The sequence below is a fragment of the Manis javanica genome, chromosome 3, assembly GCF_040802235.1.
Source record: "Manis javanica isolate MJ-LG chromosome 3, MJ_LKY, whole genome shotgun sequence".
Lineage (NCBI taxonomy): Eukaryota > Metazoa > Chordata > Mammalia > Pholidota > Manidae > Manis > Manis javanica.
Genome location: NC_133158.1, coordinates 180,335,940 through 180,361,621, shown reverse-complemented (window position 1 = coordinate 180,361,621; position 25,682 = coordinate 180,335,940). Strand labels below are relative to the sequence as shown.

General features: G+C 37.0%; 1 protein-coding gene across 14 annotated transcripts in view; it reads right to left on the bottom strand.

Moving 5' to 3' along the window:
- Window positions 1-25,682, bottom strand: part of ULK4 (unc-51 like kinase 4) — a 735,705-nt gene that overhangs the window by 143,212 nt on the left and 566,811 nt on the right. For 12 of the 14 annotated variants that reach the window (XR_012129584.1, XR_012129583.1, XM_073232501.1 and 9 more), the window contains one exon: window positions 2,663-2,848. The exons of 1 other annotated variant lie outside the window; for it this stretch is intronic. Coding sequence is in view for 10 of the 13 variants with exons in the window: in XM_073232501.1 (XP_073088602.1) it covers window positions 2,663-2,848 (186 nt within the window). In the remaining 3 variants the exon portion in view is untranslated. Of the gene's footprint in view, window positions 1-2,662; window positions 2,849-25,682 lie in introns of those variants that run through there. One more of the 14 variants, XM_073232502.1, reaches the window with a different exon arrangement.

Sequence of the window (25,682 nt, the reverse complement as noted above, 5' to 3'; positions counted from 1 at the left end):
AACTTGAAGACATGCTAAGTAAAATAAGCCAGACATAAAAGGGCAAGTATTGTATCATTCAACTCACTTGAATGACCCAGTCAAATCTGGAGAGAGACAGAAACAGAGACAGACAGAAGCAGAGACAGACAGACACAGGGAGAAGAAGGATGGTTAGCAGGAGGTGGGGATGGGGAAATGGGCAGTTAGTATTTAATGAGTACAATTTTTGGATGATGGAAAAGTTCTGTAGATGAATGTTGGTGATGGCTGCATGAAAGTGTGATTGTAGATAATGCCACCGAACTGTAGAATTAGAAGTGATTAAAAAGGTAAATTTTATGTTACATATATTTTACCACAATTAAGAAAAGAAAAAGGATGAGCAGCACCAAAAACGACTTCAGTTTTCATATACTTACGTAAAAGTCACTCGGATTCAACATGCCTTCTCCAAACAAAATATAACTGGCCTGATACATGTCAAGTCAGAAACTATAAGGAAATCCTATCAGGCAGGAATCCTTTAGGAAACTAAGATGGTGTAATCTGGTTACTTTGACCAAGCTGGGGTCTAATTTGTTTTCTGCACAATTAATTTGATCAATATTTTAGAAAATATTGTAATTTATTTCCAAACACAGGTTCACAATCTCTTATCTACAATTATGAAATCTAGAAAAAAAAGTATTGAAAATCAAAACTTTTTTCATAAATTTGGTTCAAAAACATATTTGGTGATAAAATCTAATGTAACTCACATGGGGCCATGTGAAGTCTTTATTTACTCACTTGGTGTGACTATCCATTCATTTTGCTGCAGAAATATTACCCTGTTTGATGACAGCACTGCCCCATGATCTCCTATGGGGGTCACATCATAATACAGTATACACATCATGCCAAAGAGATCTGAAAATTATGATTTCCAAAGCAAGTCTGATCTTAGGGGAATCAACTAAGAGATGGTGGATCTCTGCAAAATTAATCAGATAATAGGTCAACATTTCCTAGGCTTCTGTTATTCCCTACCAAATTCATAATTTTGCCATATCTACAGTTCACTCATTATATTCCCTAGTATTTGTTTTCCATGTTAATTCACCCTTTTTATTTGAAATTATTTTTTAAAAGAAATACTTTGTCTCTACTGTAAAAACTAAACATCTCAGAGGCCTATTCTCTGTTGAAAAGGGAGATTTTGAAGCATTCAGGAGGTGTTAAAGAGACAGTAGTACCAAACAGACTTTCACCTTAAGTTATCAGAAAGATGAAAAAAAAAATTAAAAGGATATACCTCCCTTACTACATGATTCAACATCATCTAGAGCCAGGTTGGAGTACTACCTCAAGATCTGTGGTCTCCTGGCGTGTTCATCCTGCACTAGTGGGGACTGGCCCAGACCACGGCATCACACTGCCCAGGGGGCAATGACTCTGGCAGATGGTAAGTCGCGTTGGGGGCAGGGAAGAGCTGGCTGTACAACAGCATAACACAGCAGCGAGGAGGGCAAACCTCCCGCTCCCTTCTAGTTCTATCACCCAGGACCTGCCATGCAGATCTAGCTAGTCACACGCCGCGGCTGCCTGTTCACCACACGGGCACATGAGCCATCTTGACCATGACTCTGGAACATCCACAGCCTCCATGGCCTCCACGGCCTCCAAGGCCAAAGGACCCCTCAAGATAACTGGGTCTACAAGTGAACAGACTGACAAGCCAGAACATGGTACAGCCTAAGGGGACCTCTGCTCCTTTATGACATTCAACAATAGCTACTGTAAATAACAGCCTTCAAAAACAGCAGAATTAAGATTTATTGTAAAAAGAAAACAAGTCAGTCTTCAAAAGTACTTTCAAATAAACATCAACTATATATATATATATATATATATATATATATATATTTAAAAATAAAATAAAGCAAGTGGGGAAAATGGAAAAGAATTTTCTTATAGTAAAATACTGGGAGTTAGAAATGTTGGGAGTCAGAAAAGCTCTTTCTTGCAATCTTACTGAATTAAAAATAAGAGCTACACATTGATTAACCCAAGTGATCAAAATTAACATCACCAGTGAAGGACAAACGGACATCATGAGGCTCTAGATGTGATAGACTGAGAAAGATACAATATCCCTGCTTTCCTGAATCTAATAATCAGAAAACATCAGAGACCCAAACTGAAGTAGATTCTATAAAATCTTCAGCCTATATTTTTAAAAACTGTCATGAAAGACAAAGAAAGTCTGCAATACTGGCCCAGATTAAAGACACATGGCTACTCACATATATATATGATCCTGGATTGGATCCTATACCAGAAGAAAATGTTATAAAGAACGTTATTGGGACAACTGCCAGAACTGGAATATGAATGGCAGGTTAATAAAAGAATTGTGTCAGTGTTAAATTTCCTGATTTGATTACTAAGAGAACATCCATTTTGTTAGTAATGCGTACTTACACATTAAGGGGTGAGGGGGCACAACGTCTCTAACTTATTCCCCACTAGTTCAAAATAAATAAGTGTAAATGCAGATTGATAAGCAGAATCTGATGAATGTTAACAACAGGTGAGAAGAGAGTTCTTTTACTGTAATTCATTAGAAGAAAATGGCTACTCCTGGCCACCAGCTGCCACAGGACCACCTGCCCTAGCCTCAGTGTCAGCATGGACTCACCATTCTTCTGAGAATCTTCAACAGAAGTTTCTGCTCCTTTGGGTCCTTCTTAGATGTCAGTAAATCAGCAAAGTTCTCTGCATTTCTGGGAGACAGGCTATCTGGGTTTTCCCCTCCATACAGCTGAACCAGCATAGACAGACACTTGGATGAAACTTCAAAAATTTCAGGGTCCTCATTAGGAAGCTGAAAATTAACCAATAGGACTATTTAAGCTTAATTGAAGATTGTGTTTGTATTCCTCAAGAACTACAGTAAGATTTGGCTTAATGGGAAGAATGTCAGTTTGCATAGAAAGTTCGACTAACTGGCATTTTTCAAATGGTTATCTTTCAAAATGCATACAGTACTCAAACAAGGCTAATAGCACAAAATTGGAACGAAGTCCTGCAGTTCTTCCTTTAAAGGTGTAAAATGTAAAGGCCACAGTAAAGAATGGCCTGGAACAAGCAGAGAACCAACATATACTTTCTATGCATATTTAATATATGCACATAATGTGTGGGTGTGGTGTCTGCAGATGTGGAAACAGTTTGATGTTTTTAGAGACACATCCCTTACATTCTTGTTTACTATAAACTTGTTTAGGAAAAATTCACTTCCTAGATGATATTAAGGAGACTTTGAACTTTCCTGTGTCCAAATCATTACTGACTAAATAGGTGGGAAAGAGTCCTTTATTTTTGTATGTATTAAGTATAATATGAAATAAAAGTCACATTATAAGCATTTTAACCTTTTTTAACATTTATTTGTAACAGCTTTATTGAGACACAATTTCTGTGCCATACAACTCACTCATTTAACACTTATACTTTAGTAGTTTTACTATATTCAGAATAATATAACCATCACCATGATCGATTTTAGAATTTTTTCATCCCTCTGAAACAAACTCCACACTCTTTAGCAGTCACCTTGCCAACATCATTTCCTCCTCCCCAGCACAGCCCAGTGATAATCCCCTTTCTGCCTCTAGACTTGCCTATTCTAGACGTTTCAGATACATGAAATCATACAAAATAGGATCTTTTGTTACTGGTTTCTTTCACTTAGCACAAAGTTTTCAAAATTCATCCATGCTGTAGCACCTATCAGGATTTTATTTCTTTTTGTTGCCAAATAATACCCCATTATATGGATATATTCCAACATTTTATTTATTGATGAATCAGTTGATGGACATGTGAGTTGTTTTTACTTTTTGGCTATTATGAATCATGCTATGAACATCTATGTATAAGTTATTTGTGCAGACATATATTTTCATTTCTCTCTGTTATACATCTAGAAATGGAATTGCTGGGTCATATGCTAGCTCTGCTTAACCTTTTGTGGAACTGCTAGACTGTTTCAGAGCTGCAGTTAGCACCAGCAATGTCTGAGGATCCAGTTTCCCCATATCCTCACCAATACTTGTCATTAACTGTTTTTATTTATAGTGAGCCTAGTAGGTATGGAGTAGCAGTTCACTGTGGTTTGCTCTGCATTTTCTCTGATGACTAATGATGATGAGCATCTTTTCATGTGCTTATCAGCCACATGTTTATCTTTGGAGAATTGTTCAGGTCCTTTGCCTCTTTTTTAAATGGGTCATCTGCCTTTCCATGATTGAGAATAAGTGCTCTTTATATATTACCAACAAAATTTCCTTAGCAGATATTTGATTTTCAAAAATGTTTTCCTAATCTGCAGGTTGTCTTTTCACTTTCTTCACACTGTACTTTAAAGCACAAAACACTTTTTATTTTGTTAAGGTTCAATTTATCTACATTTCTTTTATTGTTTGTGATTTTGGTGTCATACATAAAAAAACACTTCGTATTGAGAGATTCTTAAGATAGTGGCATGAGTAGGGTGGTGGAAATATCCTTCCAAAAGTGTATATATTTTGAAAATACAGAAAATATAACTATTCCTAAAAGAGTGACCAGAAGATACAGTACACGACCCAGACTACATATGCGAGAACCCAACATCTCATGAAAAGGGTAAGATACAAAGCTGTGACCTGGCGGGACCCGAGTGCACCCCCCCACCCCAGCTCACGGGCGGGAGGAAGGGAATCAGAGTGGGGAAGGAGTGGAAGCACAGGACTGCTAAATAAGCAGCCCTACTAATTTGCACCAGGAGCACAGATACACATTGCATGATACACTGGATATCAGGGGAGCAGAAAAGCAAAATTTGGGATTAAGACTGCAAAATGGTTCTGAAAGCTGGCTGTCCTGGGACAAAAGAAAAGTGGGTACTTTCAAAGTCTTAAAGGGACAAGGGTTTAACAGCTGGACAAAATCGTCCTGGCACACTCAGCCCAGCAGGCTTGAAACTTTAAGGAACATCAGGCGCCCTAACCCACTTGGTGGCAGTGCTAATCTGAACACTGTCACGGCAATAAGCAGTCTGCCATTCCTTCCCCCTGCTGTCACTACAAGCAAATCAGTTGACCCGCCATTGTTGCAGAACAGCCAGGAAGCAGCACTGCCCACAGCAACCACACAGCTTAGCACAGAGGCTTCTCCCTATGTGTAGCTAAGCAGTCCAGACTCAGAGGCTGATCCCTGTGTGCAGTTAACTGGCACAGAGAGCACAGACTGGCACAGTCCCGGAGGCACAAAGGGGCTTTGTTCTCACAGCAGAACACATGCCGCTTGCTTGTGACCCCCACCAGTACCCTAGATCATCTGAAGGGCCACCCCGCACACAACAGCTCAGGGGATTAACCCAGGGGCTTGACCAGCACAGAGAGGGGAGATAGACGCAGAGACTGGGAGGAATGAAGGACCCCGTTTTTGTGGCAAAACACATGCAATTTGCCTGGGACCCCCACCAGTGCCGTAGGCCATCCCAAAAGCCACCTAGCCCAGAGCAAATCAGCGGATTAACACAGAAGCTGCTCCCTCGGTGCAGTTGACTGGCAGACAGTGGAGAAAGGCAAGGTGACCAGTAAGCAGGAAGGGACTCTGTCCTCCCAGCTGACACATGCGCAAATTGCCAGTGTTTACTCCCATTGCCATGAAAAGGCAGAAAAATGTTGTACAGTTCAAAATACCTCAAACACCAGACAGAGAGCTTGGTGAGACTGAAATCACCAATCTTCCTGAAAAATACTTCAAAATAAAAGTAATAAGCATGCTGATGGAGCAACAGAGAAACATTCAAGAGTTAATGGATGAATTCAGGAGGGAGATAACAGAAATGAACGAAACAGTGGAAGGATTGAACAGCAGACTAGATGAGGTAGAAGAGACTGTTAATGGAATAGAAATCAGAAAACAGAAATACAGAGAAGCTGAGGCAGAGAGAGATAAAAGGATCTCTAGGAAAGAAATAATTTTAAGAGAAATGTGTGATCAATCCAAATGAAACAATATTCACATAATAGGGGTAACAGAAGAAGAAGAAGAGAGAAAAAGGAATAGAAAGTGTCTTTGAAGAAATAACTACTGGAAACTTCACAAATCTGGGGAAGGAAATAGTCAATCAGACGATGGAAGTCCTCAGATCTCCCAACACAAGGAACCCAAGGAGGACAACACCAAGACATACAATAATTAAAATGGCAAAGATCAAAGATGAGGACAGAGTATTAAAAGCAGCCAGAGAGAGAAAGAAGATCACCTATGAAAGAAAAACCATCAGGCTATCATCAGACTTCTAAGCAGAAACCTTACAAGCCAGAAGGGAATGACATGATATATTCAGTGCAATGAAACAGAAGGGTGTCGAACCAAGAATACTGTATCCACCAAGATTACCATTGAAATGTGAAGGAGGGATTAAACAATTCCCAGATAACAAATGTTGAGGGAATTTACCTCACACAAAATATCTCTACAGTGTATTTTAAAGGAACTGCTTGAGATGGAAATATGCCTAAGGTTAAACAGCTGTCACCAGAGAAAATAAAACCACAGCAAATAAAGTCAACCAAATACTAACTAAATGCAAAACAAAATCAGATATCCACAAAACCAGTCAAGGGAAACACAAAAGAGTTAAAAATAAAACACCTAACACATAAAGAGTGGAGGAGGAAGAAAAAGAAGGGAGAGAAATAAAGAATCATCAGACTGTGTTCATAATAGCATAATAAGTGAGTTAAAGTTAGACAGTTAGATAGAAAAGAAGCTACCCTTGAACCTTTGGTAACCACAAATCCAAAGCCTGCAATGGCAATAAGTACATGTCTTTCGATAATCACCCTAAAGGTAAATGGGCTGAATGCACCAATCAAAAGACACAGAGTAATAGAATGGATAAAGAAGCAAGACCCATCTATATGCTGCCTACAAGAGACTCACCTCAAACCTAAAGATATACACACACTAAAAGTCAAGGGATGGAAAAAGATATTTCATGCAAACAATAGGGAGAAAAAGGCAGCTGTTGCACTACTACTATCACACAAAATAGAGTTCAAAACAAAGAAAGTAACAAGGGACAAAGAAGGACATTACATAATGATAAAGGGGTCAGTCCAACAAGAGCATATAACCATTATAAATATCTACGCACCCAACACAGGAGCACCAACATATGTGAAACAAATTCTAACAGAATAAAAGGATGAAATAGAATGCAATGTATTCCTTTTAGTAGACATCGACACACCACTCACTCCAAAGGACAGATCAACCAGAAAGAAAATAAGGACACAGAGGCACTGAACAAAACATGAGAACAGATGGGCCTAACAGACATCTACAGAACTCTACACCCAAAAGCAGTAGGATACACATTCTTCACAAGTGTACATGGAACATTCTCCAGAATAGACCACATACTAGGCCACAAAAAGAACCTCAGTAAATTCAAAAAGATTGAAATTTTACAAACCAACTTCTCAGTTCACAAAGGTATAAAACTAGAAATAAATTGTACAAAGAAAACAAAAAGGCTCACAAACACATGGAGGCTGAACAGCATGCTCCTAAATAATCAATGGATCAAGGACCACATTAAAACAGAGTTCAAGCAATATATGGAGACAAATGACAACACCAGCACAAAGCCCCAACTTCTGTGGGACACAGTGAAGGCAGTTCTAAGAGGAAAGTATATAGCAATCCAGGCCTACATAAAGAAGGAAGAGCAATTGCAAATGAATTGGATAAATTCACAATTATTGAAACTGGAAAAAGAAGAAAAAAATGAGGCCTAAAGTCAGCAGAAGAGGGACATAATAAAGACCAGAGAAGAAATAAATAAAACTGAGAAGAATACAATAGAAAAAATTAACAAAACCAAGAGCTGGTTCTTTGAGAAAATAAACAAAATATATAAACCCCTAGCCAGACATATCAGAAAAAAAGAATCTGCACACACAAACAGAATCAGAAATAAAGGAAAAATCACGACAGACACCAAAGATATAAAAAGAATTATTAGAGAATACTATGAAAATCTATATGCTAACAAACTGGAAAACCTAGAAGAAATGGACAACTTTCTAGAAAAACACAATCTTCTAAGACTGACAAAGTAAGAAACAGAAAATCTAAATAGACCAATTACCAGCAATGAAGTTGAATTGGTAATCCAAAACTACCTAAGAACAAAACCCCTGGACTAGAAGGCTTCACTGCTGAATGTTACCAGACAAATAGAAAAGGTATAATAACCATTCTCCTTAAAGTTTTCCAAAAAATAGAAGAGGACTTCCAAATTCATTCTATGAAGCCAGCTTCACTCTAATACCAAAATAAGGCAAATACACCATAACAAAAGAAAACTATACACCAATATCCCTGATGAACATAGACGCAAAAATGCTCAACAAAATATTAGCAAACTGAACTTAAAAATACATCAAGATGATCATACACCAAGATCAAGTGGGATTCAACCCAGGGATGCACAGATGGTACAATATTAGAAAATCCATCAACATCATCCAACACATCAAAAAAAGAAGGCAAAAACTACATGATCATCTACATAGATGCTGAAAAAACATTTGACAAAATTCAACATCCACTCGTGATAAAAAACTCTCAACAAAATGGGTATAGAGGGCAAGTACCTCAACATAATACAGAACATACATGAAAAATCCACAGCCAACATCCTACTTAACAGCAAGAAGCTGAATGCTTTTCCCCTAAGATAGGGTACAAGAAAAGGATGCCCATTCTCCTCGCTTTTATTCAACATAGTACTGGAGGTTCTAACCATGGCAATCAGACAACACAAAGAAATAAAAGGCATTCAGAGTGGTAAGGAAGAAGCCAAACTGTCAGTGTTAGCAGATGACATGATATTGTACATAAAAACCCTAAAGAATGCACTCCAAAACTCCTAGATCTAATATCTGAATTCAGCAAAGTTGCAGGATACAAAATTAATACATAGAAATCTGTTGCATTCCTATACACTAACAATGAACTAGTAGAAAGAGAAATCAGGAAAACAATTCCATTCACAATTGCATCAAAAGAATAAAATACCTAGGAATAAACCTAACCAAGGAAGAGAAAGACTGATACCCTGAAAACTACAAGACACTCTTAAGATAAATTAAACAGGACACTAATAAATGGAAATTCATCCCATGCTCTTGGCTAGGAAGAATTAATATTGCCAAAATGGCCATCCTGCCTAAAGCAATCTACAGATTCAATGCAATTCCTATCAAAATATCAAAGCATTCTTTAACGAACTGGAAGAAATAGTTCTGAAATTCATACGGAACAATAAAAGATCCCGAATAGGCAAAGCAATCCTGAGAAGGAAGAATAAAGCAGGGGGATCTCACTTCCCAACTTCAAGCACTACTACAAAGCCACAGTCATCAAGAAAATTTGGTACTGGCACAAGAACAGACCTATAGACCAGTGTAACAGAATAGAGAGTTCAGATATTAATCCAAGTATACATGGTCAATTAATATATGAAAAAGGAGCCATGGATATACAATGGGGAAATGATAGCTGGTGCTGGCAAAACTGGACAGCTACATGTAAGAGAATGAAACTGGAGTACTGTCTAATTCCATACACAAAAGCAAACTCAAAATGGATCAAAGACCTGAATGTAAGTCATGAAACCATAAAACTCTTAGAAGAAAACATAGGCAAAACTCTCTTGAATATAAATATGAGTAACTTCTTCAGAACATATCTCCCCAGGCAAGGGAAACAAAAGCAAAAATGAACAAGTGGGAGTATATCAAACTAAAAAGCTTCTGTACAGCAAAGGACACCATCAGTAGAATAAAAAGGCATTGTACAGTATGGGAGAATATATTCACAAATGACATATCTGATAATGGGTTGACAGCCAAAATATACAACGAGCTAATGCACCTCAAAAAACAAAAAGTAAATAATCCAATTAAAAAAGGGCACAGGAGCTGAACAGACACTTTTCCAAAGAAGAAGTTCAGATATCCCAGAGGCACATGAAAAGATGCTCCACATCGGTAATCATAAGAGAAATGGAAATTAAAACCACAATGAGATATCACATCAGACCAGTTAGGATGGGCAACATCCCAAAGACAAACAGCAACAAATGTTGGTGAGGATGGGGAGAAAGGGGAACCCTCCTACACTGCTGGTGGGAATGTAAATAAATTCAACCATTGTGGAAAGTAGTATGGAGGTTCCTCAAAAAACTCAAAATAGAAATACCATTTGACTCAGGAATTCCACTTCTAGGTATTTACCCTAAGAATGCTGGAGCCCAGTTTGAAAAAGACATATGCACCCCCATGTTTATCGCAAGCACTATTTACAATAGCCAAGAAATGGATGCAACCTAAGTGTCCATCAGTAGATGAATGGATAAAGATGATGTGGTACCTATACACAATGGAATGTTATTCAGCCATAAGAAGAAAACAAATCCTACCATTTGCAACAACATGGATGGACCTAGATGGTGTTATGCTCAGTGAAATAAGCTAGGCAGCAAAAGGGAAGCATCAAGTGATTTCACTCATCTGTTGAATATAAGAGCAAAGCAAAAACTGAAGGAACAAAACAGCAGCAGACTCACAGAAACCAAGAATGGACTAACAGTTACCAAAGAGAATGGGACTGGGGAGGATGGGTGGGAAGGGAGGGACAAGGTGGGGAAAGTGGCATTAGGATTAGCACACATAATGCAGTGGGGGACACAGCCAAGGCAGTATAGCACAGAGACGACAAGTAGTGACTCTATAGCATCTTACTACGCTGATGGACAGTGACTGTAATGGGGTATGTGGTAGGGATTTGATAATGAGGGGAATCTAGTAACCACAATGTTGCTCATGCAATTGTATATTAACAATACTAAAATAAAAAATAAAAAATTAGTGCTGCTTATTTCAAGATCTGAAGGTTTATGCTTCTTCTAATTTTTATGTTTTTAGCTCTTACATTTATTTTTTTTTCTGAGAATTTTGTACTTTTAGTTTTTACATTTAGGTCTTGATCCATTCTGTGTTAATTTTTATATGGTGCTTGTTTTGTATGTGAATTAATCTTTTGAGATATTTGTAGATTCCCATGCATTTACAAGAAACAATACAGAGAGACACAAAATATTTTTCACCCAAATTCCCCAATGGAAACATGTTGCATAAGTATAGTATAATATCACAACCAGGAAATCAACATTGATGTAATCTATAGACTTCAATCAGATTTAACTTTTTTTACATGTATTCATGTATGTGTGTGTGTATGAATGTACATGCACATATATTTATTTCTATGCAATTTCATCACACCAGATTTGGTGACACCCACCACCTCAAATACACAGAGTACTTCCATCATAAAGATCCCTTTTATGGAAAAAAGCAACTCTTTCCTTCCTCCATAAGAAATTCCTGGCAACCATTAACCTGTTCACCATTTTATCATCCCAAGTAAGTTACATAAATGGGAGCTCACAGTATATATGGCTTTCTTCACTCAACATAATGTCTTTGAGATCTATCCAAGTATTGTGTGTATCAATAGTGCATTTCTTTTTATTTCTGAGTTGCATTCTATGGTACAGAGGTACCAGAGTTTAAGTACTTGTTCCTTAAAGGAAATCTGACTTGTTTCCAATTTGGAGCTATACCAAGGAAAAACTACTATGAGAATATTTGTATAATTTCGGTGATCTTAAGCTATCATTTCTCTGAGATAAATGCCCAAGAGTGCATTACAGGATTGTTTTGAAAGCTAGCGTTTAGTTTTTTAAAGGAAACTAGCAACTGTTTTCCAAAATGGCTACCCCATTTTACTATATTACATTGCTAAGTAGCAATGTATGAAGATCCAGTTTTTCTACATCTTCACCTGTATTTGATATCATCTCTATTTTTTACTTTCCAACTTGGTAGGCAGGTGGTAATAGCTCAATTGACTTAAAATGCATTTCCCTGGAAAAATATTGGTGGCATGAGAACAGAGGCAGAAACCTCCTCTCAAAATAACATATAACATGAAAAAACAGCAAATACAACTAATCCTGAAAAAGTGATCAGAAGATTGAAACAGACTGCCTACATATGGGGAAAAGAAAAGACCTCACAGAAAAGGGAAAAGCAGGAAAGCCTCACAAAAAAAGGGGGTAAAATACAGTGATCCAGTGGGACCCAGGTGTTCCCTGTACCCCAGCTCACTGGCAGGGAGGAAGAGAAACAATGCAGGGAGGGAGTAGAAGCCCAGGACTGATAAGTACCCACCCCTGGAGGTCTGCTCCAGGAGCATGAACCAAGCTTACATGATGCTCTGGAGATAAGAGGAGTTGGAAAGCAATGTTAGGCGGAATATTCAGAGAGACTGAGTTTTCAGCCACATGTGAAGAACAGGTACCCACAACTGACTGCTCCAGGACAAAAGAAAAGTGGGCACATTGAAACACTTCCAAACAGCAAGAGGGGTACTAAAGGGGCAAGAATTACACAGAGCTTACTGCTTAGGAGAAAGGACAAAATTGTCTCAGCATACTCAGGTCAGCAGGTTGGGAACTTTCAAGAGCTTCAGGCGCTCCATACCCCTCCCTGGCAATGCAACCCTGAGAACTGCCACGGTGATACACAGGCTGCCACTCCTCCCTGCCAGTCGCACTGGTCTGCACATCTGCACCCGCCATTGCACCAGGCAAGCAGGAAGGCAGCCCCATCTATGGCAGTGACAGGAGCATATCACAGATGCTCCTCCTACACGCTCAGTAAACCTGCCCCAGCAGTGGAGGTAGGCACTGCAGCCAGGAAGCAGGGAAAGAGCTGTTTCCTCCTGGCAGGCACAGGTGTCATGCACCTTCAACCCCCGCCATTGCTCTGGGTGCTAGGCAGCTCCAGAGAGTAGAGATTCTGGGCACTACACGGTACTACAAACACAAAGTTATTATTCTATAATAATCACTAGAAATATGCAATGGCAAAAGAATCTTGTACAAACCACAGTCTCTCAAATACTGGAAAGAGAGCTAAGTGAAACTGAAACCACCAATCTTGATAAAGATTTCAAAATAAAAATCATAAACATGCTCACAGACTACAGAAAAATATTCAACATCTCAGGGAGCACTACAAACAAAGAAACAGAAACACTGATAAATACAGTATCTGAAGTGAAACATACAATGGAGGGATGTAAAAGCAGATTTGATGAGGGAGAGAAGATGGTAAATGAAATAGAAATTAGAGAACAGGAATACAAAGAAGCTGAGTCACAGAGAGAAAAAAAGGATATCTATGAATAAAAGAATAATAAGAGAACTATGCAACCAATCCAAATGGAACAATATTTGCATTATAGGTGTGCCAGAAGAAAAAGAAAGAGAAAAAGGGTTAGGAAGTCTCTTTGAGGAAATAATTGCTGAAAACTTCTCCAATCTGGGGAACAATTAAAGTGGCACATACAATAATTAAAGCGGCAAAGACCAAGGACAAGGAGACTGTAATAAAAGCAGCCAATAAAAGAGAGATAAATGACCACAAACAAAGGAAAGCCCATCACACTATCATGAGACTTCTCAGAAGAAACCTTACAGGCCAGAAGGGAGTGGCATGATATATTTAATGCAATGAAACACAAGGGCCTCAAAACAAGAATACTCTATCTGGCAAGATCATTTATTTTTGAAGCAGGGATTAAAGAATTTCCAAATAAGCAGAAGCTGAGGGAATTTACCTCACACAAACCATCGATACAGTGTATTCTGAAGGGACTCCTATAGGTGGAAGTTCTCCTAAGGCTAAACATCTGTTACCAGAGAAAATAAAACCACAGTTTTTTTACTTAATTACTAAGCCAATGCAAAGTAAATCAACTTCCCACTAAGTCAATCAAGGGATGTTAAAAGAGTACAAAATATGACACCTAATATATAAGGAATGGAAGAGGAAGAAAGAGAAGGGAGGAAAAAAAAGAACCTTTAGATAATGTTTGAAATAGTATAACAGGGGAGTTAAATTAGACTGTGAGATAGCAAAGAAGTTGCCCTTAAATCTTTGGTAACCATGAATCTAAAGCTTGCAATGGCAATAAGTACATATCAATTGATAATCACCCTAAATGTAAATAGACTGAATGTACCAAAAAAAACAGACAGAGTTATAGAATAGATTTTAAAAAATCATCTATATGCTGCCTACAAGAGACTCACTTCAAACCCAAAGACATACACAGACTAAAAGTGAAGCAATGGAAAAAGATATTTCATGGAAATAATAGGGAAAAAGGAGGAAGAGTTGCAATACTTGTATCTGACAAAATAGACTTCAAAACTAAGAAAGTAACGAGACACAAAGAAGGACATTACATAATGATAAAGGGGTCAGTTCATCAAGAGGATATAACCATTATAAATATGCACCCAATATAGGAATACCTAAATATGGATATAGATGTTATATATAGGAAACACATACTAACAGAATTAAAGAGGGAAATAGAATGCAACACATTCATTTTAGGGGACCTCAGCACACCTCTCACTCCAAAGGACAGAAAATAAGTGAGGAGACAGAGGCTCTGAAAAGCATATTAGAACAGATGGACCCAACAGATATTGACAGAACACAGCAGGATAACATTTTTCTCAAGAACAGATGCAACATTTTCCAGAACAGATCACATACTAGACCACAAAAAAACCTCAGCATGTTCAGAAAGATTGAAATTGTACCAACAAGCTTCTCACACCACAAAGGTATGAAACTAGAAATAAATTATGCAAAGGAAAAAAAAAAGCTCACAAACTCATGGAGGCTTAACAACATGTTTCTAAATAATCAATAGATCAATGACCAAATAAAAACAGAGATCAAGCAATATATGGAGACAAATCAATAACAACTACTCAACACCCCAAGACCTGTGGGATACAGCAAAGGCCATTCTAAGAGGAAAGCATATTGCAATACAGGCTTACCTCAAGAAAGAAGAGCAATCCCAAACGAACAGTATAAAGTCACAATTACTGAAACTTGAAAAAGAAGAACAAATGAGGCCAAAGGTCAGTAGAAGGCTGGACATAATAAAGATCAGAGCCGAAATAACTAACACTGAGAAGAATAAAACAATAGAAAGAATCAAAGAAACCAGCAGTTGTTTCTCCAAAAAAATTAACAAAATAGATAAACCCCTAGCCAGACTTACCAAGAAAAAAAGAGAGTGTACACACATAAACAGAATCAGAAATGAGAAAGGAAACATCACGATGGACACGACAGTAATACAAAGCACTTTAAGAGAATATTATGAAAAATCATGTGCTAACAAATTGGATAACCTAGAAGAAATGAATAACTTCCTAGAAAAATAAAATCTTCCAAGATTGACCCAGGGAGGGATAGAAAATTTGAACACACTAATTACCAGCAATGAAATTGAATTGATAATCAAAAAACTAAGTGAGAACAATACCCCAGGACCATATGGCTTCACCAGTCAATTTTATCAAACATTTAGAGAAGACATAATTTCCATCCTCCTTAATGTTTACCAGAAAGTGGAAGAGGAGGGAATACTTCCAAATCCATTCTATGAAGCCAGCGTCACTCCCATACCAAAACCAGGCAAAGAGACCACAGAAAAAGAAAATTACATATGAATATCCTTAAGGAACATAGATGCAAAAATATTCAACAAAATATTAGGAATCTAAATTGAAAAATACATAAAAAAGATTATCCATCATGATCAAGTAGGATTTATTCCAGGGATGCAGAATAGGATGGTACAATCTTCAAAAATCTATCAAAATCATACACTACATCAACAAAAAGGACAGAAGTCACAGGATCATCTCCATAGATGCTGAAAAAGCATTTGACAAAATTCAACATGTGTTCACAATAAAAACTCTCAACAAAATGGGTATAGAAGGCAAGTACTTCAACATAATGAAGGCCATATATGACAAACCCACAGCTAACATCACACTTAACAGGAAAAAACTGAAAGCTGCTCCCCTAAAATCGGGAATAAGACAAGGATGCCCACTCTCCCCAATTTTATTCAACCTAGTACTGGAGGTCCTACCCATAGCAATCAGACAACACAAGAAATAAAAGGCATTCAGAGTGGCAAGGAAGAAGTTAAAGCGTCACTGTTTGCAGACAACATGATATTTTACATAAAAAACCCTAAAGAATGTACTCCAAAACTACCAGATCTAATATCTTAATTCAGCAAGGTTGCAGGAAACAAAATTAATACACAGAAATATCTGGCATTCCTATATATTAAAGATGAACTAGCAGAAAGAGAAATCAGGAAAATTCCATTTACAATGGCATTCAAAAGGTGAAAGACCTATACCCTGAAAATTTATTAGATACTAATGAGAGAAATTAAAGAAGACACCAATAAATGGAAATACATCCCATGCTCATGGATAGGAAGAATTAATATTTTCAAAATGGTCATCCTGCTTAAAACAATTTACTGATTCAATGCAATCCCTATCAAAATTCCAACAGCATTCTTCAATGAACTGGAATAAATAGTTCTAAAATTCCTATGGAACCACAAAAGACCCTGAGTAACCAAAGCAAACCTGAGAAGGAAGAATAAAGCTGGAGGCATTACACTGCCTGACTTCAAGCTCTACTACAAAGCCACAGTAATTAAAACAATTTGGTACTGGCACAAGAACAGATCCATATGTCAATGGAATAGCACAGAGAATCCAGATATAGATCCAAACATATACAGTATAGGAGCCATGGATGTATAATGAGGAAATGTTAGCCTGTTCAACAACTGGTGTTGGCAAAACTGGACAGCTGCATGTAAGACAATGAAGCTGGATTACTAACTCCATACACAAAAGTAAACTTGAAATAGATCAAAGACCTGAATGTAAGTCATGAAACCATAACACTCTGAGAAGAAAACAAAGGCAAAGATCTCTTGAATATGAACATGTACAACTTTTTCCTGAACATATCTCCTTGGGCAAGGGAAACAAAAGCAAAAAAGGAACAAAGGGGACTACATAAAACTAAAAAGCTTTTGTACAACAAAGGACACCATCAGCAAAGCAAAAAGGCATCGTACAGTATGGCAGATTATATTCATAAATGTCATATATGATCAGGGTTTAACATCCAAAATATATAAAGAGCTCACACAGCTCAACACCCAAAAAGGCAACTATTTCAATTAAAAAATGGGTGAAGGATCTGAACAGACACTTCTCCAAAAAAGAAATTCAGATGGCCAACAGGCACACGAAAAGATGCTCCACTCATTATCAGGGAAATGCAAATTAAAACCACAATGTGATATCACCTCACACCAGTTAGGATGGCCACCATCCAAAAGAGAGGGAACAACAAATGCTGGTGAGGATGTGGAGAAAGGGGAACCCTCCTACACTGCTGGTGGGAATGTAAACTACTTTAACCATTGTGGAAAGCAGTATGAAGGTTCCTCAAAGGACTGAAAACAGATATACCATTTGACTCAGTCATTCCACTCCTAGGAATTTACTTGAGGAAAACAAATCTCTGATTCAAAAAGACATATGCACCCCTATGTTTACTGCAGCACTATTTACAATAGCCAAGATATGGAAGTAACCTAAGTTTCTATCAGTAGATGAATGGATAAAGAAGATGTAGTACATATACATAATGGACTATTATGCAACCATAAGAATACAAGTCCTACCATTTGCAACAACATGGATGGAGCCAGAGGGTATTATGCTCAGTGAAATAAGCCAGGCAGAGAAGGACAAGCACCAAATGATTTCATTCATTTGTGGAGCAAAGCAAAATTGAAGAAACAAAGCAACAGCAGACTCACAGACTCCAAGAATGGACTAGAGGTTACCAAAGGTAAAGGGACTGGAGAGGATGGGTGGGAAGGGAGGGGGAAGGTGATTAATGGGCATTATGATTAGCATACATAATGTAGGGGGGTCACGGGGAAGGCAGTACAGCAAGGAGAAGATAAGTAATGACTCTATAGCATCTTACTATGCTAATGGACAGTGACTGCAACTGGGTGTAGTGGGGGAGTGGATAATATGGGTGAATGTTATGAAAACCTTCATAAGATAGCACATGAAAGAAACCTTAAAAAACAAAAACAAAAAAGAAAAATAACAATAAAAGCCTTAAGAAATGCTTTTAAATAAAAAAAATGCATTTCCCTGATAGTGAGTATCTTTCCATCTCTTCATATCTTTTGCCCTTTGGCAATTGGATTGTTTGTCTCTTTATTGGTGACTTTTTTAAAAGTATCTTTGTTTATGACCTTTAAATATTGAAGATCTTTAAATATTCTACTTACAATTTATTTTTCAGAAATGTAGTTTATAAATGCTTTCTCCCAGTCTGTAGTTTGTCTTTCCATCCACTTCACTGAGTCTTTTGCAGAGAGAAAAATTTAATTTTGATTAGGTCCAATTAATTGACTTTATCTCTTAGGGATTTGCTCTTGGTGTCAAATCTAAAAACTGCCTTCATACTTTTCAGTCCTGAGGATTTTCTCCTAATTAAAAAAAAAAATGTTCCCTTTAAATAATTTAAAATAAGTAATATAAAAGTATTAAATTTTGAAAAGTATGAGGTTTAGCTAGTTCTCTTGTTAATCTATTTACTTTTGCCACAAATATATATAATTGCTCCAGTATCATTCTGAAAAACTTATTCTTCCACTGAATTGTTTTACACCTTTGTTAAAAATCAGCTGGGCATATTAGTGTGGGTGTATTTCTTAGTTCTCTATTTTGTTGCATTGATCTAGGTGTCTGTTCCTCCATCAGTAACAATAATAGTCTTGTTATTATAGCTATACTATAAGCCTTAATAGTAGGCAGAGTATTTCCTTCCACCTTATTATTCTCTACCAAAGTATTTTAGCTATCCTAAGGCCTATTATTTTCTATATAAATTTTATAGGTAGCTTGTCTATTTACAAAAAAAAACACCTTATTGGAATTTAAACAGGAATTGCCTTAAAACTATTAAGTTTTTACTTTGCTGAGCCTTCTAATCCATGATAATGCTACATCTCTCCATTTATGTATGTCTTCTTTGATTTCTTTGAGCACCATTTTGTAACATTGAGGATATAGACATCTAAGTACTTAATTTTCTTTGGAGCAATTATAAATAGCACTTTTATGTTCCCACATGTTCTTGCTAGTATATAGTAATGCAATTGAGCTTTGTTTGTTGATTTTATACCTGTGAACTTGAGCAACTCACTTAGTTCTAAGTGTGTTTTTGTAGATTTCTCAGACTTTCTCACACAGGTCATTGTGTAACATGCCAATGATAGTTTTATTTCTGCCTTTCCAAACATTATGCCTTTTACATTTTTCTTGCTTTAGTGCATTGTTTAGAATTCTGTTGCATAAAAATGGGGAAAGCAGACATCTTTGACCTATTCTCAATCTTAGGGAGAAAGGATTCAGTCTTTTACCATTAAGTATGATGCTACCTGCAGGTTTTCCATAGATGCTTTTTATGAAGTTGAGAAAGTTTCCCCTCCAATCCTAGTTTGATGAAAATTTTTACCACAGATGCTAGATTTTGTCAAATACTTTTTCTGCAATAACTGATATGATCATGTGATGTTTCTTCTTTAGCTTATTTACTTGGCAGGATACATTGCTAATTTTTTAATGTTGAACAAGTTTGATAATCTGCAATATATCCTGCTTGGTCATAATGTTAATTGTTTTCCTACACTGGTGCATTCGATTTGCTAATATTTTGTTGAAATTTTTGTATCTAAGTTTATGAGAGACATTGGTCTGTATTTTGGGGTTAGTTTTTTCTGATTTTATTTTGTTTCTTGTGGTTTGAGCTTAGTGTGAGGGTAAAACTATACTCATAAAATGAGTTGGGAAATATTTCAATTCTTCATAAAATTCTTTAAATGTTTGGTAGAACTCTCCAGTTAAATCATCTGGGCCTCGAGATTGCTTCTCAGGAGTTTAAAAATTACAAATTCAACTTTTAGTGATTAGAACTATTAAGGTGTTCATCTTGATTAAATGTTGGTAGTTTTTGAAGAATTGGTCCATTTCTTCTAAGTTACAAGACTTATGAACAAAAATTTTTCAGAATATACCTTTATCTTTTATTGGCTGCAGACCTATACTGATATCTGTTTCACTCTTCATATTGGTGATTTTGTCTTCTTTCTATCTGTTTGTTTCCTAGAGATTTTTCAGTTTTATGATTTTTTAAGAGGTCAGGTTTCTGTTTCATTCATTTTTGTCTATTGTATTCCTGCTATCAGTTTCATTAATTTCTGGTTTTATTCTTATTATTTCCTCCTTTTTGCTTCCTTTGGATTAGTTATGCTGTTCTTTTTTCTAGTTTCTTTACATAGGAACTTAGATTAATGATTTAGGATCTTCTTTTCTAATAAAAGCTTTTGTTGCTGTAAATTTTCCTCTTAGTGCTGCTCTAGCTGCATCCCACATATTTTTATATTTTTGATTTTCATTCAGTTTTTTTTTGAGAGGGCATCTCTCATATTTATTGATCAAACAGTTGTTAACAACAATAAAATTCTGTATAGAGGACTCAATGCACAATCATTAGTCCACCCCAAGCCTAATTCTCAACAGTCTCCAATCTTCTGAAGCATAAAGAAGAAGTTCTTACATGGTGAACAAGGTCTTACATAGTGAATAAGTCCTTACATGGTGAACAGTGCAAGGGAAGTCATATCACAGAAACTTTTGGTTTTGATCGCACATCATGAACTATAAACAATCAAGTCAGATATGATTATTCGTTTGATTCTTATACTTGATTTATGTGAATCCCACATTTCTCCCTTATTATTATTATTATTATTTTTTAAATAAAATGTTGAAGGTAGGTAGATGCAAGATAAAGGCAGAAAACATAATTCAGTGCTGTAAGAGGGCAAATGTAGATGATCAGGTCTGTGCCTATAGACTAAGTATTAATCCAAGCTAGACAAGGGCAACAAAACATCCACGGATGCAGAAGATTTCTCTCAAAACAGGGGGGTGAGGTTCTGAGCCTCACCTCTGTTGATCCCCAATTTCTCACCTGATGGCCCCCCTGCGACTGTGCCTTTCTCAGGTTGTTCCTCCCTTGAGGAATCTTACCCGTCTCTGGCTAACCAGTCATCTTCCGGGGCCATACAGGGAAATGTAAAGTTGGTAAGTGAGAGAGAAGCCATATTGTTTGAAAAGGTTAGCTTTTTACTTCTTTGCAGATTTATGCCCTGTGGCTTCTATGTCCAGCCTTTGTCTTGAGGTATCTTTACCACTTGGAAGAATTATGATACATGGTAATATTCTATATGAGGCACGAATTCTACTAAAGGGTTGTAATTAGGAAGGAAGAAGAAAAGCTATAGAAGTAGCAGACAGAAGAAAACATAGGAAGATTGATTATTTCTTTGACATATCTTCACATAGAGTAACATAAGCATGTATAGGTCTTAAACTACTAATTAAATTGTGTACACACATTAACATAATAGGAATACAGCAAAATAACAAAAGCAGACCTACAATTGCCAGCCATATCCAGTAAAACCAAGAAAACCAGTTAGGCACCCTAGGCATTTGTGAAAACTTATTAATGATATGATGGATATTGTCTAACTGAATTTGAATAGTTTAAGAAAAATCAGACAAATTAAAACAACACATTCCTGGGAACTGTTCACATCCCAAATGTTCTTTTAACAGTAGCTAGTCTATAGTTGCACGATTTTGGGGCACTGCAACTTGCAATTCTCCTAATTCTTGGTTCAGTTCTGACAGTATAGATCCAGTCAAATTTGTTGTTTTACTGTATGCAAAGGCCAGCTTAGATATCTCCTTCTTCATTCCAATGGCAAGTCCAGGATCCAGTGGGATGAATGCAGCTACAATTGCAACAGCGCCAGGATCTTTGTTGAAGTGTTTTGATGATCATGTTCTGGAATGACTCTTCCAGAGGATGTTGATGTTGGAAGTTCTTCGTCATATCATATCTTAATTCATTTTCTGGGTAGCCAAATTAGGCTTTGATCCTCTGTATAAGCACAAACCCTTTGCCCACACTTTGATATGACCTTTATACCATTGTGAAGAACCTATTGGAAATCACAACAGAAGAACCGCTTTTTTCTTTTAAGAGAAAGGAATATTATCAGAAAAACATACTTCCATAGCTGATAATCTGACACCCTTTAAAAGATCAAGCTTAAGGATATGTAAAGCATGCATTAAATCGTTGATTTGTAGTTAGTTTTATCCTATCAGGGAGTAATCCCCCTTTTCTTTCCCTCTTTTTTTCTGTTATCATTAATCTACAATTACATGAAGAATATTGTTTACTAGGCTCTCCCCTATACCAAGACCCCCCCATACAACCCTCCACAGTCACTGTGCAGCAGCACAGCAAAATGCTGCAGAATCACCAACTGTCCTCTCTGTGTTGCATAGCCCTCCTCTTTCTCCCACCCCCCCATTATGCATGCCAATCATAATGCCCCTTTCTCTTTCCCCCCTCTCATTCCTCCTCACCCACCCATTCTCCCAAGTCCCTTTCCCTTTGTTACCTGTTAGTCCATTCTTGGGTTCTGTGATTCTGCTGCTGTTTTGTTCCTTCAGGTTTTCCTTTGTTCTTATACTCCACAGATGAGTGAAATCATTTGGTATTTCTCTTTCTCCACTTAGCTTATTTCACTGAGCATAATACCCTCTAGCTCCATCCATGTTGTTGCAAATGGTAGGATTTGTTTTCTTCTTATGGCTGTACAATATTCCATTGTGTATATGTAACACATCTTCTTTATCCATTCATCTACTGATGGACACTTAGGTTGCATCCATTTCTTGGCTATTGTAAATAGTGCTGCAATAAACATATGAGTGCATCTGTCTTTTTCAAACTGGGCTGCTGCATTCTTAGGGTAAATTCCTAGGAGTGGAATTCCTGAGTCAAATGGTATGTCTATTTTGAGCTTTTTGAGGAACCTCCATACTGCTTTCCATAATGGCTTGAACTAATTTACATTCCCACCAGCAGTGTAGGAGGGTTCCCCTTTCTCCATAACCTCACCAACATTTGTTGTTATTTGTCTATTTGATGGTGGCCATCCTTACTGGTGTGAGGTGATATCTCATTGTGGTTTTAATTTGTATTTCTCTGATGACTAGCGATGTGGAGCATCTTTTCGTGTGTCTGTTGGCCATCTGAATTTCTTTTTTGGAGAAGTGTCTGTTCAGTTCCTCTGCCCATTTTTTAATTGGATTATTTGTTTTTTATTTGTTGAGGTGTGTGAGCTCTTTATATATTTTGGATGTCAACCTTTTATCGGATCTCTCATTTACAAATATATTCTCCCATACTGTAGGGTACCTTTTTGTTCTATTGATGGTGTCTATTGCTTTACAGAAGCTTTTGAGTCCCACTTGTTCATTTTTCTTTTGTTTTCCTTGCCCAGGGAGATATGTTCAAGAAGAAGTCACTCATGTTTATGACTAAGAGATTTTTGCCTATGTTTTTTTCTAAAAGTTTTATGGTTCATGACTTACATTCAGGTCTTTGATCCATTTAGAATTTACTTTTGTGTATGGGGTTAGACAATGGTCCAGTTTCATTCTCCAACAGTTTTTCCAGCACCATCTGTTGAAGAGACTGTCACTTCGCCTTTGTATGCCCATGGCTCCTTTATCAAATGTTAATTGACCATATATGTTTGGGTTAATGTCTGGAGTCTCTAATCTGTTCCACTGGTCTGGGGCTCTGTTCTTGTGCCAGTACCAAATTGTCTTGATTACTATGGCTTTGTAGTAGAGGTTGAAGTTGGGGATTAAGATCCCGCCTCCCCCCCACCCCCACTTTATTCTTCTTTTTCAGGATTGCGTTGGCTATTCGGGGTCTTTGGTGTTTCCATATGAATTTTTGAACTATTTTTTCCAGTTCGTTGAAGAATGTTGCTGGTAATTTGATAGAGATTGCATCAAATCTCTATATTACTTTGGGCAGGATGTCCATTTTGACAATATTAATTCTTCCTAGCCAAGAGCATGGGATGAGTTTCCATTTGTTAGTGTCCCCTTTAATTTCTCTTAAGAGTGTCTTGTAGTTTTCAGAATATAGGTCTTTTACTTCATTGGTCAGGTTTGTTTCTAGGTATTTTATTCTTTTTGATGCAATGTGAATGGAATTGTTTTCCTGATTTCTCTTTCTATTGGTTCATTGTTAGTGTATAGGAAAGGCACAGATTTCTGTGCGTTAATTTTGTATCCTGCAACCTTGCTGATTTCTGGTATTAGTTCTAGTAGTTTTGGAGTGGAGTCTTTAGGGTTTTTTATGTACATATCATGTCATCTGCAAATAGTGATAGTTTAACTTCTTCTTTACCAATCTGGATTCCTTGTATTTCATTGTTTTGTCTAATTGTCATGGCTAGGACCTCCAGTACTATGTTAAATAACAGTGGGGAGAGTGGGCATCCATGTCTTGTTCCCGATCTAAAGGGAAAAGCTTTCAGCTTCTCGCTGTTCAGTATGATGTTGGCTGTGGGTTTATCATATATGGCCTCTATTATGTTGAGGTACTTGCCCTCTATACCCATTCTGCTAAGAGTTTTTATCATGAATGGATGTTGAATTTTGTCAAATGCTTTTTCAACATCTATGGAGATGATCATGTGGTTTTTGTCCTTTTTGTTGATGTGGTGGATGATGTTGATGGATTTTTGAATGTTGTACCATCCTTGCATCCCTGGGATGAATCCCACTTGGTCATGGTGTATGATCCTTTTTATATATTTTGAATTTGGTTTGCTAATGTTTTATTGAGTATTTTTGCATCTACATTCATCAGGGATATTGGTCTGTAATTTTCTTTTTTGGTGGGGTCTTTGCCTGGTTTTGGTATTAGGGTGATGTTGGCTTCATAGAATGAGTTTGGGAGTTTTCCCTCCTCTTCTATTTTTTGGAACACTTTAAGGAGAATGGGTATTATGTCTTCTCTGTGTGTCTGATAAAATTCCAAGGTAAATCCATCTGGCCCGGGGGGTCTTTTCTTGGGTAGTTTTTTGATTACCATTTCAATTTCTTTTCTCATAATTGGTTTGTTTAACTTTTGTGTTTCTTCCTTGGTCAGTCTTGGAAGGTTGTATTTTTCTAGGAAGTTGTCCATTTCTTCTAGGTTTTCCAGCTTGTTAGCATATAGGTTTTCATAGTAGTATTTAATAATTCTTTGTATTTCCGTGGAGTCTGTCATGATTTTTCCATTCTCATTTCTGATTCTGTTAATGTGTGTTGATTCTCTTTTTCTCTTAGTAAGTTTGGCTAGAGGCTTATCTATTTTGTTTATTTTCTCAAAGAACCAGTTCTTGGTTTCGTTGATTTTTTCTATTGTTTTATTCTTCTCAATTTTGTTTATTTCTTCTTTGATCTTTATCATGTCCCTCCTTCTGCTGACTTTAGGCCTCCTTTGTTCTTCTTTTCTAGTTCGATAATTGTGATGTTATACTATTCACTTGGGATTGTTCTTCCTTCTTTAAGTGTGCCTGGATAGCTATATACTTTCCTCTTAAGACTGCTTTCGCTTCTTCCCACAGAAGTT